This window comes from Musca autumnalis, unplaced genomic scaffold (assembly GCF_047663935.1).
Source record: "Musca autumnalis isolate F117 unplaced genomic scaffold, ASM4766393v1 scaffold_1, whole genome shotgun sequence".
Lineage (NCBI taxonomy): Eukaryota > Metazoa > Arthropoda > Insecta > Diptera > Muscidae > Musca > Musca autumnalis.
The window spans coordinates 310,932,767-310,952,147 of NW_027411644.1; the positions used below are offsets into that span (position 1 = coordinate 310,932,767).

Below are 19,381 nucleotides of genomic sequence, written 5' to 3' on the forward strand. Positions count from 1 at the left end.
ATTATGACCACCATTTATTTCAAAATCGCTCCAGCGATTTTTTTCTTGTTTTTGGATTTTTCTCATCTATTAAAATTGCTGTCTGACAATCCGCAAAAACTTTCCAGATGTAAGCGGTTTTCATTTAAAGTTAGGTAAGGTGCACCCTTCATGACATTGTTTTATACGGAGACGATACAGTCAGTGCATTGTCCCAATTTGAACTTCTATATCTCAAAGACGGTAAAACCTACGAAAATATCATTGAGGTCAATCTTATAGAGAATTTTCACTGCTATAACATTTCGAAGATTTTAGTTGGACCACTGTAGTGTATTGCTTGTGTGGCTGCCTTGAGCAAAATCTGTAATTCTAAGCTTCTCATTACCAATGTTTAGAACATGTAATTATTATAATAAGGGAGGGATTCGATAGTAATCATATTTAAACTAAGGAAACCAAAGAATTGGGTCAAACTATTGGAAGGTCGTAATTTTTTTCGCAAAATTAAAACAAGTTCTAATATGGGCCATATCGGTCCACTCCTTCGGGTACTTCCCCCATAAAAGGTCGGTAAAATGGTGCACATATTGATCTATACTTTACACATCGTAATATTCTACGAGACATAAATCCGGTTAGAATATGGACTGTATATGTATATCAACTCCTTCGGAAACCACACAATATTTCGGAAAAGTGCAGTTTAGGACCTTCTATTGAATCGTTATGATTTTGCTTACAAAATATTGCGCTCAAAGCCCCTCTTACAATCATACAAGCTTTTTGATGGGCGCAACCATACTTCTTGGGAAAAGGACCCGAAAGCTGATAGGACCGACCTCCTGGGGGTATGTTCGAGTATACTTTGGAAATTTTGACATAAGTTCTTTGGGAAAAAAAAGTATTTCACAGGCTTAGGGTATATCTCTGTCGGCAAAGTCGACTAATACTTTTTTTATTTGTTTCCATACCTTTTCCCATATTATTTACAATTTTTTAAACAACTGGGCATTTGTTTAGTATATCAGTTTTTATGGGAGTTTTATGAAAACCAAAGAAATATTTTTTTCTAATTTAAAAAAAAAAATTAAATTGTTTGAAGACAATAACTGTAAAGTTTTTTAATCGATCGGACCATAATTGTGGCATTTAGACAATGTTGGTGAAAATGCCCCTTTGTCCCACACAAATTACTATGGATCGCTAGGTTGGCATGGGTCAACGTTAACCGATCGCCATTATATTTCATATAAAAGGTTTTTTGGTTCAAATGGAAAAAATTTAGGGGATAGGAAATTAGAAAAAAAAGTTTTTTTGGACCTTCCTAATAGACATTTCCGATAAACCGAAATAATTTCAAGCATGAAACAACAAATATAGTATTTTGATTGTTTATTTTAATCATTAAATATGTTGTTATAAATACTATAAAATAAACTGAAAAATAGATACATTATATAATTCTTAGTACACTACATAGCCATTTCTAATTTTCTGTTTGCTTAATTATCTAAATTTGTAGATAGTTTCATTGTGTGTTATTTTATATTATGATATAGTGAATAATTTTGCAAAAACACAAGCTCTTTGTTTAGAGAACAAAACACAATAACTTTTCCAGAATACCTAATTTCTTAGAATAAACAGTTCAATTTTTGTTTGCAATTTTTGGGACATTTTTTTTAAATGTAGATTCCCTTTTTAATTACTGCTTAATATTGTCAAAAATAAATAATAAAATGTAATATAACCAACGAAATGAACTGTTCATATTGCAAAACAAAGAGCACTGTGTGTGTAAATTCCCACTAAGATGAGGGTGAATCCCAAAAGAGCTGAAATCCAAACAAAGTTGATAAGAATGGGCGTTCGAGCCAAAAATGTGCTAAAGTATAAAAGGCCAAGAAATTTACAAAGATGGCATCAGAACACAAAAACACATTCCAGCGAAATAATCTATTTTTTAAAAAAGAACGTGGACTACAAACATGAAGTGCTTTATATTACTGGTAGCATGTGTTGGCATCTTAGCCATTGCTAAAATAACGGAGGCCCAACCCCAGAGAGTGTATGTACAAAAACTGCCATATTATCCCCCACCTACCAAGGCACCGAGACCCATAAGAGTCAGACGTTCTCCAGATAGTCCCTCAACAAGGTAAGGACATAATTCTAAATTTTCTGTTTGGCCTACTTTTATTATGCCGTTTTCTTTAATAGCAATGGCATTTCAATTAAAACCAATTCAGCAAGTGGCACTCTATATAACGGTCCGGCCAATAAGATCGATGGTACAGTTACCCAAAGTAAAACATACTTCCCCAACGGCAAATTTGCTGAATCCTCATCGGGTTCATTGGATTGGAAAAATGCACATGGCATTGGTGGATCTCTGAGTCGTGATATTAACAAGGGTGTTAGTGACAGTTTTACCAAATCGCTGAATGCCAATATTTTTAATAATGACAGAAATAGCGTGGATGCCATTTATTCTCAGTCCCACACCAAACTGAACAATGGTTTTGGTTTTAATAAGGAAAGTGGTTCCCTCAATTGGTCCAATGCTGGTGGTCATGGTTTGAATGCAGGTGTAACACGTTTCGAAGGATTTGGCAAACAAGGATCTATTGGTGGTCACACAAATTTGTTTACCTCCAAGGATGGTAATACTCGTTTGGATGCTTTTGGTTCCGGTTCGAAATGGTTAAATGGTCCACTGCAAAATCAGAGAGATTTTAATGTTGGTATTACTGGAAGTCATTACTTCAGGGGTTAAGCTAAAGCTTGCTTTCCCTGGAGTTTGTATTTGAATTTTAAAGTGGTGTTAAGAAATTAATAAATATTTATTGGAATGTGCATTTGAGTCTTTCATTTATATTGTTACGTAAAAATTTTAGTTGTCTATATATTAAATATACCGATTTTAATGGGTGGAAAATATACAGCATTCTTTATTTGTACGTTCGTCTGTCCGCATGTCCATTAGAAATTGTAATGAATATTTAAGACACACTTATGGACCAATCTGGAAATTTATCGTCAATCAAAATGTCACAATCATGAAAAAATAGAAACTATCACCCTGGGATAGTGATGTAGGGTATCACAGGGTCGGTGCCGTCCGACTATAGCGCTGTCTTATTAGCTTTTAAAATAAATTTTAGCTCAAATGTCATAACATGTTATTATTCCTGTGTCCATAAATTGAAAAGTGGTCGGCTAACGAGAGTATAAGCACTTTGATAGGATACATCTAAGTACATCTCGTGAAACTTGGGAATTTTTCTTCAAAACTTGAAGCAAATCCATAATTTCAATAAAAAATAAGTTTGCTGTTTTTATACCCTATACCACAATGTGGAAAAGGGTATTATAAGTTTGTTTTGGTAAAAATTCATGTAACACCGCGAAATATTCGTCGGAGACCCCCAATGTGGTATACCAATCTTCATATCTCGACGAGATAAAGCGATTTTGAGATGTGTGTCTGTCCGTCCGTCCGTCCGTCCGTCTGTCCATTATAAATTGTAAACACGCTCCAGGCCGCAATTATGGACCGATCGTCACGAAATTTTGTGTGGAGGTCGGGTTCAGATCAGAATAGATCCCTATTCCTATTGGTGATGATCGTTAAATATTTAGCGGATGAAATGGACCAAAAACATAATATTTATCCAATTTTGTAGCGGCTCTGTAGGTCTCAATAATTTTTTTATAATTATAATTTTAAATAAGGTAAGAGTATATGACAAAGAAGAAGCTTGCAACTTGAGATGGCGATCGGATAATATTTAGAGGGTTAAATGAACCAAAACTTTTGTGTGAAAATTGTGAAAATTTTTAATATACAGCTTATATCTTAATTCCTGGAAGTGACATTCCGGACAAGTGAGATAAACTTGAAAGTGGATTGCTTGACCTTTCAATTGATGCCAATTATGTTGGTGGGCATGATCAGATAACAGAGTTACAGCCTAATATATTCCGTTATTTGTTTGTAGTGTAATAATAAACTCGCTAGAAGTCGCAATTATACATCAATAGTCACGAAATTTTGCACCGGGTAAGAGTATGGGTCGAAAAAGATGCCTACAATTTTGAATGATGATCTGATATTCTTTAGCGGGTCAAATGGACCATTACAGTTGTATGAAAAATATAAAAATGTTATTTTTGGTCGATATTTTAATTCCTTGAGGACATATATATTACGCAAAGTAGCCTACATATGGGAAAAAACTACTGACCTTTCCTCTGATGTAAATTGCAATAAAGTGTTTGCTAGATAACGGGCCTAATGCCTAATATATAATGGGTTCTGTGTAGAGAACCACATTTTATCCCATGCTACATATTGTCCCTCCAAAAGTTTATGTAACACCACGAAATATTCGTCATATCTCGACGAGATAAAGCGATTTAGCGATGTGCGTCCGTCCATTAAAAATTGCAAACAAGCTTAAGGCCGCAATTATGGACCGATTGTAACGAATTTTTTAAGGAGGTTGGGTTCGGGCCAGAATAGAAATGATTAGTTTTTGGTGATGATCGTGAAATGTTCAGGGGATGAAATGGACCAAAAACAAAATTTTAACCAATTTTGTAGCGGCTCTGTAGGTCAAAATAATAACCCGCAAAATTTTAAACAAAGTTTGAGTTTATGATGAAGAAGAAGCGTACAAATCAACGTGAAGATCAGATAATACTTAGCGGATTCAATGGACTGAAACTTTTGTGTGAAATTGGTAAAAATTTCAATAACGTAGCGGTTAAACAACGGAAGTAGTAGTACTACATAAGTGGGTTTCATTACATTTTAGTTTGTGTGAACTAAATTTTCCTTTCCTGCTACAAAAATGTCTTTGTCATGCTAGATAACTTTTTGGTTTTGGTCATAAATATTATACATTACATCTCTGATATTTGATAATTAAATTTTCACAATCATTGAAAAGAAATTCCGTGGAGAGCGATGGTTCAGGGATAGTGGTATAGGGTATCCCATGGTCGGCTCCGTCCGACTATAGACTTTTCTTACTTGTTAATTATGTCGTTTTCTTTAATAGCAATGGCATTTCAATTAAAACCAATTCAGCAAGTGGCACTCTATATAACGGTCCGGCCAATAAGATCGATGGCACAGTTACCCAAAGTAAGACATACTTCCCCAATGGTAAATTTGCCGAATCCTCCTCGGGTTCATTGGATTGGAAAAATGCACATGGCATTGGTGGATCCCTGAGTCGTGATATTAACAAGGGTGTTAGTGACAGTTTTACAAAATCGCTGAATGCCAATATTTTCAATAATGACAGAAATAGCGTGGACGCCGTTTATTCTCAATCACGCACTAAATTGAACAATGGTTTCGGTTTCAATAAGGAAAGTGGTTCCCTTAATTGGTCCAATGCTGGTGGTCATGGTTTGAATGCAGGGGTAACACGTTTCGAAGGATTTGGCAAACAATGATCTATTGGTGGTCACACAAATTTGTTTACCTCCAATGATGGCAATACTCGTTTGGATGCTTTTGGTTCCGGTTCGAAATGGTTAAGTGATCCGCTGCAAAATCAGAGAGATTTTAATGTTGGTATTACTGGAAGTCATTTCTTCAGGGGTTAAGAGAAAGCTTGCTTCCCCTGGAGTTTGTATTTGAATTTTAAAGTGGCGTTAAGAAATTATTAAATATATTTATTGGAATGTGCATTTGAGTCTTTCATTTATATTCTAACGTAAAAATGTTAGATGTTTATATATTAAATATAACGATCTTAATAGGTGGATAATATAAAGCATTCTTTCTTTGTATGTTCGTTTGTTCATATGTCCATTATAAATTGTAATGAATTTTTAAGACACAATTATGGACCAATCTGGTAGTTTATCGTCTATCAAAATATCACAATTATGAAAAAGAAAATGGAAACTATCACCCTGGGATGTAGGGTATCGCATGTTCGGTCCGGTCCGACTATAGTCCTTTCTTACTTGCTTCTATAATACATTGTAGCTCAAATGTCATAACATGTCTTTATCATAGATGGTCTGTCAGAAATTATGACGTATGTGACATTCATTTGACGTATGTATGTATATTAAATATAAAAAGTCACACTTTTAAAGAGAACAAATATGTTTGTTTTGTTTTGGTTGAAGTTTCAATCTCAATTGAGATTGAAGTACTCCAGACTTAAAAACAAGAGAAAAAAATATATGGTAACATGGGGCGCCTTCGCCACTGGGTTGGCTTCGCCAGCGCCGATTTTCTTGCAAAATACAAGTGCTAGAAATAATCCGTTAAGGGCAAAATTGTGAGTCTAATGATGATCTATCATCTCCCAAAAGCTGGCAGTTGTGTCATAGATATGATAGCGGACGCACGCGGTTTTGTGTTTTCAGGGTATTGGGAAAAATTATTATGGTAGGTATTTTTTGTGATATGTTCTTTATCTTTTGTGATATCAAAAACACATTTTATACCGTTAGAAGACAACAACTGAAGAATATAAATCCCAATAATTCGCATGAAAAAAGCAATTGCAAATGTCAATATATTAATATTATGAAATATGTAAGGGATGGGGTGCCTACGCCATGATAGGGGCGTGGTGGGTTAATGTTAGAAATTTGTAACGTTTAACTTAAATTCTTTATGCCATAGATATACCACACTATAATGTGAAGTTAAAATCAAATATTATCCTATACGTATCTTATTTTAGTTATATTATGATTTTTGTACCTAAATTAAAGGAATCTACTTCAAATAACCGCTAGAATCGGTTACTTTTTGTGAATATTAAAAACATTTTTGATTATTCATTAGAAAACATGTTCCTTTTTTGCATAATGTTGATATTTAGAGAAGAAGTATGGTAAACTACAGTTTTAGAGTCTGTTGGAGAATGTTCAATATCGATGGCGAAGCTGCCCCTTGGGTGGGGAGGCTTCGCCACTTTTTAGACATTTTGTAAATTCTCAAAAATAATATTTTAGAAACAAAACTATAACCATTTATATAAACTATAACTTATAGTCAAGATACGCTAATATTTGAACCAAAAATAATATTTGAAAATATTTCAACGGTGTCGGTATGAGAAACTTCCAATTATAAAATTTATTAAAAAGCACCATTTCTGAAATACATACCCTAACTACGAAATATTAAGGTGATCTCTTATTTGTAACATGTCCAAATAAGACATATTTATGTCCATAGTAAAGCCACATGTACACAAAAAAAATTCAATGAAATAGATAATTTAAGTTGGTTATTCCTCTGGCGCATTTGCTCAAAATATTTGGGTGCGACTGTGAACATGGTATAATTTGTATGGGGTCAATAGTAGATTTTTACGATATCGTGGTAAAGTTCGCATTTATTGTTCAATAGATTTGCGAAGATTTGCTCTGACCGCATTACTTGCCGGCGCATAGAGGTTCAGAATCGTTTTTTCCTAGCCGAAATTCTGTAATATTTGACGGGATAGAGATATTTTCATTTTTTTAGTTAGATAGACAACACAATCAGTTTTCCGGTGAATCATAAACGGTCAAATCCGGCTTAGTAGGAGGAATTCAAGGTCAACCATAATCTTTTGAGTTTTTTTACTATTTGTCATGAAAATATGAGCGTTTTTGTTTTTTTTTATATTTTCCTATATATTACAAAATGCCAACACCCAATAAAAGAACTTGTTTTAATTTTGCGCAAAATATTACGACTGCTAAATTTTGGACCAAATCGATCAATCCGTTCGAGAGTTATCATGCGCTCCATCCACTACACATTGTGCCATAGCGGATTTTTACAGTTTTCGGGTCATTTTTTTAGGAAGTATAGACTTACCTCCGAAAAAACTTGTAACGTCGTAATACAAGGTGTTACAACAAAAATCAAAACGATTCGAGAGGAGTTCTTAAACTGCACTTTTTCGAAATTTTGTGTGGGAGTTACCCTAAGGAGTGGACTGATGTAGTCCATATTCGAACTTGATATATGTCTAGAAGAAATATTACGAAGGGCAAAGTATAAACCAAGTCAGTAAGTCACGTCGAGAGTTATCGTGTGCATAATTTTTGCGCACATTTTTGAACTTTTGTGGGGGAGGAACCTGAGGGAGTGGGCCGATATGACCCATCTTCGAGCTTAAATTATGTTTGGACAAAATATTACGAAAGCCAAATTTTGGACCAAATCGGTTAATCCGTTCGAGAGTTATCATGCGTTCAAGTCAGCCAGACAGACAGACGGACGGACATTGCTAGATCGACCCCAAATTATCTGAAACGGATTTCGTCCAAACATACTTGGCGTCTAATACCATTTTTTCGATGAGGCACATTTTGCCCGTATTAAAGTGTATATACCCTCGTTAGCACAAATGCTGGGACGGAACATTTTATCCTTGTAATTTCAATACATTTATAAATGTGTTAAACGGACGGAACGGGACGTATACAAAAGTATATATGGGCTAAAAGAGAACACTCTCGGGCATCTTTCTGCTAATAACAAACCGTGTTCCATAATGTTCCCTTAATGATCTACTCCACTAAAATTTTAATTTCAGTAAAATTTAGTACCTGTGGATAAATAAAATAGCTCTCTACGTGTAAACGCTACGGTAATTTATTAAAACGTTTCTTAAAGGCAACAATTCTAACTACCTAACAAAAAAAGTTAACACAATATATGTTATAGTTTCCGAGAAATATCTATTTCTTTCTCCAGAAATTTGCAAAATTACATATTTTCCAAAACGGGGAAAAATTTCCATCTTTAGAAGCACGCCACACCCACACCTTCCAATATTTTGACCCAATATAGAAATGAACAATCGGTGAGGACAATAAATTGGGGTTTTGGTAAGGAAAATCGATTTTTGAACCATTTTGCGTGTCATTTTCTCAAGACGTGAAGACTACCTAGCAAAAACTTCCAATGCCGAATAACGGACAGGTATCATGCCGCTCAATTGAATAGTCCTCCCCTATTATAATAATAATTACATATTCTATACATTGGTAACGACAATCTTAGAATTACAGATTTTACTCAAGGCAGGCACACAAACATTACACCACAGTGGCCCAAATAAGGCTTCGCCCTGGCAAAAAAAGTGCCACAGTACAATGTTAAAAATTAAAGCTCGTCAATTTGAGTCTCCACAACATGACTTACATAAATACACACATTACAACTTCCGTAATATTTCATTCATGATTGACGTTATTTTATTGTCTTATTAACCATTGCCACGGTAAATATATTCATGTTGATATGGGGATTTATTTTCACTTTTTGCAATATACAGTTCATATTGCTTGGGTAAATTCCCTGTGAGATGGTGAATCCCAGTTCAAAAACAAATGCATGACAAATTGATAAGACGATGGGTCAAGCACACATTTCGTTGAAAGTATAAAAGGCTGAGGAATGAAAACAGATGGCATCAGAACACAAGAAATTGTTCATACAATCAAAATACAGCTTTAAACATGAAGTGCATTCTATTATTGGTAGCTGTTGTTGGCTTCTTAGCCATTACCAAAGAAACGGAAGCCCAACCTCAAAGGGTGTATGTACAAAAACTACCATATTATCCTCCACCCACCAAGGCGCCAAGACCCATAAGAGTCAGACGTTCTCCAGATAGTCCCTCAACAAGGTAAGGACATAATTAACAAATTTGTCTATGACCTATTTTTAATTTTGCCGTTTTCTTTAATAACAATTGCATTTCAATAAAAACCAATTCAGCAAGTGGCACTCTATACAACGGTCCGTCCAATAAGATCGATGGTACAGTTACCCAAAGTAAAACATACTTCCCCAATGGTAAATTTGCTGAATCGTCGTCGGGTTCATTGGATTGGAAAAATGCACATGGCATTGGTGGATCCGGTGGATTGGTGGAGTCGTGATATTAACAAGGGTGTTAGTGACAGTTTTACCAAATCGCTGAATGTCAATATTTTCAATAATGACAGAAATAGCGTGGATGCCATTTATTCCCAGTCACACACTAAGTTGAACAATGGTTTTGGTTTTAACAAAGAAAGTGGTTCCCTCAATTGGTCTAATGCTGGAGGTCATGGTTTGAATGCTGGTGTAACACGTTTCGAAGGATTTGGCAAACACGGATCAATTGGTGGTCACACAAATCTGTTTACCTCCAATGATGGCAATACTCGTCTTGATGCTTATGGTTCCGGTTCGAAGTGGTTAAATGGTCCGCTGCAAAATCAAAGAGAATTTAATGTTGGTATTACTGGAAGTCATTTCTTTAGGGGTTAAGAGAAAGCTCGCCTCCCCAGGAGTTTGTATTTGAATTTAAAAGAGGTGTTAAGAAATTAATAAACATATTTATTGGAATGTGGAAGTCATTATTTCCGAGGATAAGTGGGGTCATAGAAGTTTATTTTAACTTAAATGAAAAATTGCTAATAAATTAATTATTTCAATGTTTATGTAATCGAGTTTTATTAAGATGTGTGGTGTAGAGGCTGCAACGCTCGCTTTGTATACAGAAAGTGGTGAGTTCCTGCCTCCAACAACATAAAGGTTGCAATGGTGGTTATATTCCTTTTTAAGCAAATAAAATATATGTATATGTCGGTCATTTTAAAGTTTTTGCGAAAGTGTCTAAATTGAATTTTAAATAGAAACAGCTGTTAAATTATTTACTGAAAGTTATGGATATTTTTTATTTATTAATGCACATATGATTATTTGCAATGTTGTTTTGGCATTCCTCAGATGTCGAAACAAATAAAATAGGAAGTTTATGTTCACTAGTCAAACGCCAATAAAATATGTATGTATACAATCTAATATAATTTATGTACCTATAAAGATGTTAATATGGCGATAATATACATATGTACGAGTATGTGTATTAGATGTTGGAAACCGTGTAGCACTATAAAGGGAATTTTACTAAAACAAGTACAAAAGTATAAGTCGGCTTTGCCGACATATGTAGATGTACCTTCAGCCTGTGTGAATTGAGACATCTATGAACAAATCGAATACGGTCTACACCACCGAGATATCCTTTTCCCCAAAAATGAAGTAAGTATTTTGTGGCCTTGTTTGGACGTATGAACTTGCCGACAAAAATATCGAGCCTTTTTGAATATTTGTCTTAACGACCGAATAAATGTTTGCCAAATTTTGATTTGGTTTAAAGCGCAAAAGTGGTGAAGAAATGGACCAACATAATCCATTTGGAAAGTGGATTTTGTTTTGGGAATCATGAGGTTGCCCACAAAATTGTAATATCGCTGAAAACAGGATCACGTGGAGTACATTCGGTAAATATTTCTTTAGACAGTCTTTGAATTGAACTTAAGTGAAATGATGAACTTTGTGAGGGAGGTATCCGTAGATATTGTCTGATGTATACCTCTGGAAGGTTGACGTACATTTGGAAGAAATTTTACGATGTTTAAAGTTTCGGCCAAATAGGACCGGGTTTTATATAGCTGTTGGTCCATTATCTCAGAAAGTATGGACTTGCCCCCGAACAAACTATACCCTAGTTTTAGGAAAGTTTGTGTGGGAGCTACCTGAAGTAGTGTATCGATATAGCCCATATTCCCTCCTCATATATTTATACCCTACACCACACTGTGGTAAGAGGTATTATGTATTTGAGCATTTGTACGTAACATGCATAAGGAAACGAGATAGACCCATAGTTCCTTTCAGGGATACACATAGATTCGCTTTCTGAGACGATTTATACATGTCCGTCCGTCCGTACGTTCGCAACGTAAAGGTCGCATTTATTGTCTGATTCAGCTGAAAATTGGGGAATATAATTTGTTGCCACAGGGACGTCTTTTGGTGAAAATTGGTTCAGATTCGGATATAGCTTCCATACATATTTCCGGTCGATTTTACTTATTTGTTGCACCAAACTCTCTATAAACGTGTGTATGCCCGATTTCAAAGAAATTTAGAAGGTGTGACTGAATTCAGTGTAGAAATAGATGTGACAAATTACATCGAAATCGGTTCCGATTCGGATATAGTTCCCATACATATCTGGCAGATTTCACGTATTTGCTGCACCAAATACGCTATATATGTCCTATTTTAATGAAATTTGGAATGTGTAACTGCAAAAAATGCACAAATAAGAAAACAATGTCAGGAAATTGAAAGATTACAAATTCTCCACGACGATTTCAATCTCCATAAAAAATTGAAAGAGGCATCCGGGATATATTCCAGAAGATCTTCCACATTTCTCTTTGATGAAAACAATATAGCCCATTACGAAGTTTCTGAAAAGAAAAAACTTTGGGAAAAATATATAATAGCTCTATTTACGGACGAAAGTCGAACACAATTACAAAATACAGAATATCAAAGCGGTTTAACGATAAGACCCATTACAGAGGAAGAATTAAGAGCAACAATAAAAACCATGAAAGATAAAAAAGCATCGGGTCCTGATGAAATACCCACCGAAGTACTGAAACTAATAGAAGGAAGAAATATACAACTAATATTGAGATTATTCAATCAAATTTACGCCACAGGACATTACCCTCAAGACTGGCTGGAATCTACATGTGTAACCATACCTAAAAAAACAATGCGAATTTGTGAGGTGATTTTAGACTAATTAGCCTTATGAGCCATGCTCTAAAAATCTTTTTAAAAATAATACACAGACGTATATACCCATTATGCGAGATGCATATGGGTAACACACAATTTGGATTCAGAGAAGGCATGGGTACCCGAGAAGCATTGCTTGGAGTTCACGTTCTAGTACAAAAATGCCGCGAAGTTCAAAAGGACGTCTTTCTTTGTTCTTTCTTTGTAGTCCACAACGAGAAGGCATTTGATACCGTAAAACACGATAAGTTGATGGATATTTTAACCGATATTGGACTAGAAGAATGTGATAAAAGATGTATTCAAAATCTATACTGGAAACAAGTATCAAATATTAAAGTGGATGGTGAATTATCTGATAATATCCTAATTTCGAAAGGTGTACGGCAAGGATGTATTTTGTCACCTCTTCTCTTTAATATATATTCTGAAAAAAATTTTTCAGGAATCAATAGCTTCCAAAAACATTGGCATTAGCATAAATAACATCCTCATCAATAACATTCGTTACGCTGATGACACCACATTACTGGCGAGCAGCTTAGCAGGGCTACAAAGACTAATAGATGCACTCATGAAGACCAGCGAAAAATATGGATTATCAATAAACATAAGAAAAACTAAATATATGATTGTCAGCAGAAAACACGTGGAAAATAATGTACCTATGATAATTAATAACATAGAAATAGAACGTCTAAGAACATATAAATATCTAGGAGTCCAGATAAATGACCGTTGGGATATGTCAAGTGAAATTAAGTGCCGAATCGAAATGGCAAGAAATTCATTTTCCAAATATAAGAAAACGCTAACCAGCCATGACATAAGCCTTTCAACGAAAATACGTTTTGTCAGATGCTACATATGGTCAGTATTATTATACTCTGCAGAAACTTGGACGATAAAATTAGCCGACGAAAAACGACTAAATTCTTTTGAAATGTGGATTTATCGTCGTATTCTAAAAATTCGCTGGACTGACCACGTTTCAAATGAAGAAGTACTACGACGGATGAATGTGGAACGACAAATAACACGCGATGTAAAAAGCCGAAAAACATCTTATCTGGGCCATATAATGCGCAATGAAAAATATAAGCTCCTCCAAGCCATTATCCAAACCACAATAGATGGAAAAAGACCAAGAGGCAGAAAAGAAACATCATGGATAAGAAATATTCAAGAATGGACGGGACTGCAAGACGAAAGAAACCTCCTGAATGCTGCCAAGAATCGAAACCTATCTATAATGGAATAAAAAATATAATTAAATTGTTAACAATGTAAAACATAATTGTATGATCGCTAACACCCGAATACGGGTTGGCAAATAAAGAAGAAGAAGAAGTAACTAATTTCGGTCTAGAAATAAAATTGTAAAACAATATTGAATTCGGTCGAAAATTGGATATAGCTTTCGGCCGTGTTTGTGTATTTGATGCTCCAAACGCGAAATTGGAAATGTGTTACGAAAATTGGTATATGTATGTATAGGTCCCATACATCCAAATATAGTTCACATATTCACAATGGTGTAGGGTATGATATAGTCGGCCCTGTCCGAATTTGATTCTTTATACCCATGACACAATGTGGGGAGGGTATTATAAATTGGTTTTGGTGTTGATGAAGGTCCCGGAGGGGAAGAAGCCTATTGATTTTGATGATGGTTGGATAATATTCAGGTGTCGGAATGGGCAAAAAACTTTTTTTGGAGAAAAATTCAACATTTTAGTTTAAAGCGAATATTTTCGCTTCTATATGGGGTGTATCAATAGCAAAACCTGCTAATGAAAGTAGAAAATATCACCTTTCAACGATGTAACGTAGGTTTTCGTAGGTGGCCAAACAACTGTGGCAATAGCCGCTAAGAGAACCCAACTTTTCATTTTTGCGATGTTAATAATAATGACGAATATCACAGCTTTGGTTGGGGACCTTCCAAATATGAAGTCTAAATATGAAAGTAGAAAATCCCACCTTTACAATGATGCAAAGTAGGTTGGCGTAGGTTGCTAAATAACGGAGATATCCCAATAGTCGGTAATACATCCCATTTTTCCAATTTTATGTAATCACGCTGCAGGTCGCAATTTTGATAGGACAGAGAAAAAAAACTGAAAAAAAACGTATGTGGAGAAAAGGCCAACAAGAAATTGACCTGTATTAATGAAGACATTCAGAGCAAAGGCGCTAAGCTATCTAAATTTTAATACGTATTTTGAATTTTACCAGTCAAAACTTAATGCACAGGGGTAGTGGTGTAGGGCATCACATAGTCGGCCTCAACCCGTCTATAGCCTTGGCTCACTTGTTTATTACTCATTTTTTTTTTAATTTCGATATGTAAACTTTGGACTAAATCGGTTACTCTCTTCGAGAATTACCCAGCAAAATGTTCGATGCCATTCAATCATGGCTGAAAGTGATCTGGCATGTCATCTTTTTAGCATCTTCATCGATGAATTTTATATGAGCGTGGACCCCAAAAGATGCTATTCATTCCTAATGAAAAGATCGGATCTTTCACGACTTCGTCTGAACCAATGCAAAAGATGTCATGAAATCACGTCATCGCATGGAACACCTCCCTTCAAATTTTGCTGAGTATTTGTTGGTTATAGCCCTAATGTATACTTATATTTTATTATATAGACAGCTAAAATTTTCACGCAGCAATATAAATAAAAAATTTTAATGCATATTCCAATAAATATGTTTATTAAATTATTAAATTATTAACAAACTTCAACTGCAATCTCCAGGGGAAGCAAGCTTTTGCTTAACCTCTGAAGAAATGACTTCCAGTAATACCAACATTAAAGTCTCTCTGATTTTGTAGCGGACCATTTAACCATTTCGAACCGGAACCAAAGGCATCTAAACGAGTATTACCATCATTGGAGGTAAACAAATTTGTGTGACCACCAATAGATCCTTGTTTGCCAAATCCTTCGAAACGTGTTACACCTTCATTCAAACCATGACCACCAGCATTGGACCAATTAAGGGAACCACTTTCCTTATTAAAACCAAAACCATTATTCAACTTAGTGTGTGACTGGGAGTAAATGGCATCCACGCTATTTCTGCCATTATTGAAAATATTGGCATTCAGCGATTTAGTAAAACTGTCACTAACACCCTTGTTAATATCACGACTCAGAGATCCACCAATGCCATGTGCATTTTCCCAATCCAATGACCCGACAAGGATTCAGCAAATTTGCCGTTGGGGAAGTATGTTTTACTTTGGGTAACTGTACCATCGATCTTATTGGCCGGACCGTTATATAGAGTGCCACTTGCTGAATTGGTTTTAATTGAAATGCCATTCCTATTAAAAAAACCGCATCATTAAAAGTAGGTCATACACAAAAATTTTAATTATGTCCTTACCTTGTTGAGGGACTATCAGGAGAACGTCGGACCCTTATGGGTCTTGGTGCCTTGGTAGGTGGGGGATAATATGGCAGTTTTTGTACATAAACTCTCTGGGGTTGGGCTTCTGTTATTTTAGCAATGGCTAAAATGCCAACACATGCTACTAATAATAAAAGGCACTTCATGTTTGTATTCCACGTCCTTTTTTAAGAAATTGATTATTTCGTTGCAATGTGTTTTTGTGTTCTGATGCCATCTTTGTAAATTTCTTGGTCTTTTATACTTTAGCACATTTTTGCCCGAACGCCCATTCTTATCAACTTTGTTTGGATTTCAGCTCTTTTGGGATTCACCCTCATCTTGGTGGGAATTTACACATACACAGCTCTTTTCTCTACAATATGAACAGTTCGGTCGTTCATTTTATCAAATGTTATTATTTATTTTTGTCAATATTAAGAAGTAATTAAAAAGGGAAATAAAATGGATAATTTAAGTTGTTTATTCCTTTGACGCATTTACTCAAAATATTTGGATGCCAGTGTTTACATGGTATAATTTGTATGGGACCAATAGTCGATTTTTACGATATCGTGGTAAAAGTCGCATTTATTGTCCAATTGATTTGCAAATATTTGCTCGGACCTCGTTACTTCTCGACGTGAAAGCTACTCAGGAAAAACTTCCATTGCCAAATAACGGATTGTAATAATAATTACATATTCTAATTAATAAGCGCACTCGAATTTCAGACTTTGTTCAAAGCTGACACACTAGCATTATTCCTCAGTGCACTATAGGTAATTTGGACAGGTTTTTAGGCAAAAAGTCTATTTTTTGTACTTTTAATAACGCGAGTTTTATAATTTGATTTGAGGAAAGAACATATCAAATTATAGGGATATGCAATTTGTTTTCAAAAATATTCAAAATTTGCGGTATAATTCGAAGTCAAAGTCAAAATTTCGAAGGCAAAATAAACAAGTAAGGACGTATCAGTCAGATGTGCTAACGAAGAAATACCCTGAGCCACTGACCAAGAAAAAAAAAACAACAAAACCAAACACTATAATTATGCCGTATATAAATATATTGATTTTATATCACGAGTATGCTTTAAAATCTGTAGGTACCGTAACGTGGGATTACACCAAATCATTGACATATACCAAACATTTCCTCATAAAGGAAGTTTGAAAGAAATTTTTGAAAAAGTTTTAGAGTTACTCCGCACAATATCCGACAGGAAGTATTGACTTACTCCGGAACAAAATGTACCATTGTAAATGAGGCCGCTCCAACGATCTACTGAAAAAGAGTCAAAACGATGCGAGAGGAGCTCCTAAACTTCACTTTATCCGAATTTTGTGTGGGAGGTACCCGAAGGAGTGGACCGATATAGTCTATATTTCTATCCCGTACTGGACTGGATGAAATAACACGATGGTCAAAGCCTGCATCAATCAAAAACGGTTTAGGTTGGTGCCGTCAGGGTTTTTTGGAGCTTTTAGGCTAATATATCAGGAAGTATGGACTTGCGTCATAAAGGGAGCCGCACGGAAAACTTACTGAAAAAATTACAAAACCATCCGAGAGGAGCCCTTAAACTTCACTTTATCCGAATTTTGTGTTGGAGGTACCCGAAGGAGTGGACAGATATAGTTCATATTCGAACCAGATCTATATCGGGAAGGAATAATACGATGTGCAAAGTTTTGACCAAATCGATTGCTCCATTCGAGAGTTATCGTTCAGACCATTTTACAGGTTCGAATTGGTTGAACTGTTCGAGAGTTATCGGGCGCACAAGCCAGACAGACAGATATTTTTCGTATCAAAGTGTATATACTCTTCTAGCCTAAAGGCTGAGGGTATAAAAATATTAAAAATTTATTAGAGTTTGGTAATAATGAAATACATAGATATGATATTCAGTGGAATGGTGGCGGTGTGTACTTTCTGTTTTAAGATAAAATTTTCTTCGAAATGTTTCTTTCAGCGCAAAAAAATCCTTATATAGGATACAACCTAAGATTTTTGTCTTACAAAATTATAGTCTTATATATTAGACTTTTACAAAATTGTCCAACTTTGTCAGAAATTCTGCCATCGGGAATGTGTTCAACTACATAATATACCAAGTTGCAATTTTTTGCGTTTTTTTATACCCTCCACCATAGTATGGAGGGTATATTAAGTTTGTTTTTCTGTTTGTAACACTAATCAGTTGCGACCATATAAAGTATATATATTCTTGATCAGGATAAAATTCTAAAAAGGTCTAACCATGTCCGTCTGTTGTAATCACTCTAGCGTTCGCAATAATTGAGCTAGAGCGCTATATTTTTGCACCCGAGTGTCTTTTTTCCATAGGCAGGCCAAGTTCGAAGATTGGCTATATCAGAGCACTTTTTGGTATAGCCCCCATATAACGATACCTCCCGATTTTCGGTATTTTAGGGATTTTAGCTACATTTTTTGACGGAACTACCTGTAATTTGACGTTTGGGGTTCCCAGTGGTCACAAAACATCTCCACCAAAAACTGTCAATATAAGTCCATGTTTTGGCATAGGCCCAATATAGCCGTACCTCTCGATTTTCGGTATTTTGAAGGTTTTAGATACAATTATCGACAGAACTATTTGCAAGTCGACATTTGAGGTTCCCAATGGTCACACAACATATTCACCAAAAACTGCCAACATATGTCCATGTTTTGTATAGCCCCCATAAAACGGTGACTCCTCATTTTCGGTATTTTTGACCGAACTATCTGTCCATTATGTAGGTCCATTGGTACCTCCCGTTTTTGTTTTTTTTTTTATTTTACCTACAGTTTTTTCACCCAAGTATCTGCAATTCGGCATTTGAGGTTCCCAGTTCCCAAAAAACTTCTCCATCAAAAACATATGTCCACACTTTGATATATCCCCATATAAGGATCTCGACTGATTGAATACTTTTTTATGTTTCTTATCTTATTTGGGTGTCAGATGTCATAAAATATCTCCGCCTAAAATTGTGGACGGGAAAGAAATAATTATCCGTTTTAATTCAGAATATTTTATAAACGTGTTCGTCTGTAACACTTTAATTAAAGCTTAGTTTTAAATATTATATATTAAAATATTTGAAACATTGCTTAAATTCGTTGACATCAGCTTGTGCTTAAAAGCGGGCCTGTAAATCCTACCAAATTGTATGAAATTCTACTCGCGGGGTCACAATTTTCGTTATAATCGTGGTAATTTTATGATGTGGAATGTGTGTACAAATAGTAAAAAAAATTCTTTGGGAACACAAAACTTTGTTCGTTATAAACGTAGTTTCTTATAACCGATGTTCGCTATATCCAACAACAGGCCAAATT

The 19,381-nt window shown here is 35.2% G+C and overlaps 3 protein-coding genes and 1 pseudogene across 4 annotated transcripts in view; 3 read left to right on the plus strand and 1 right to left on the minus strand.

The window, feature by feature from the left end:
- The window catches only part of LOC141389950 (uncharacterized), a 39,943-nt gene that overhangs the window by 14,452 nt on the left and 6,110 nt on the right, over positions 1-19,381 (minus strand). The window lies entirely within an intron of this gene.
- On the plus strand, positions 1,905-2,838 carry LOC141391445 (sarcotoxin II-1-like). The gene is made up of 2 exons (XM_073964328.1): positions 1,905-2,140; positions 2,203-2,838. The coding sequence occupies exons 1-2, from the start codon at positions 1,971-1,973 to the stop codon at positions 2,756-2,758; spliced, it is 726 nt and encodes a 241-aa protein (XP_073820429.1). The 5' UTR covers positions 1,905-1,970; the 3' UTR covers positions 2,759-2,838.
- On the plus strand, positions 3,162-5,604 carry LOC141390949 (sarcotoxin II-1-like; annotated as a pseudogene).
- LOC141389951 (sarcotoxin II-1-like) lies at positions 9,458-10,458 on the plus strand. Its single transcript, XM_073962236.1, has 2 exons — positions 9,458-9,656; positions 9,749-10,458. Exon 2 carries the CDS (start codon positions 9,788-9,790, stop codon positions 10,283-10,285), a length of 498 nt encoding a protein of 165 aa, XP_073818337.1. The 5' UTR covers positions 9,458-9,656; positions 9,749-9,787; the 3' UTR covers positions 10,286-10,458.

Coding starts and splice junctions, on each gene's coding strand:
- LOC141391445 (XM_073964328.1), top strand. CDS start 1,971: ATGAAGTGCTTTATATTACTGGTAGCATGTGTTGGCATCTTAGCCATT. Junction 2,141..2,202: donor CCAGATAGTCCCTCAACAAG/GTAAGGACATAA, acceptor TTTCTTTAATAG/CAATGGCATTTCAATTAAAA.
- LOC141389951 (XM_073962236.1), top strand. CDS start 9,788: ATGGTACAGTTACCCAAAGTAAAACATACTTCCCCAATGGTAAATTTG.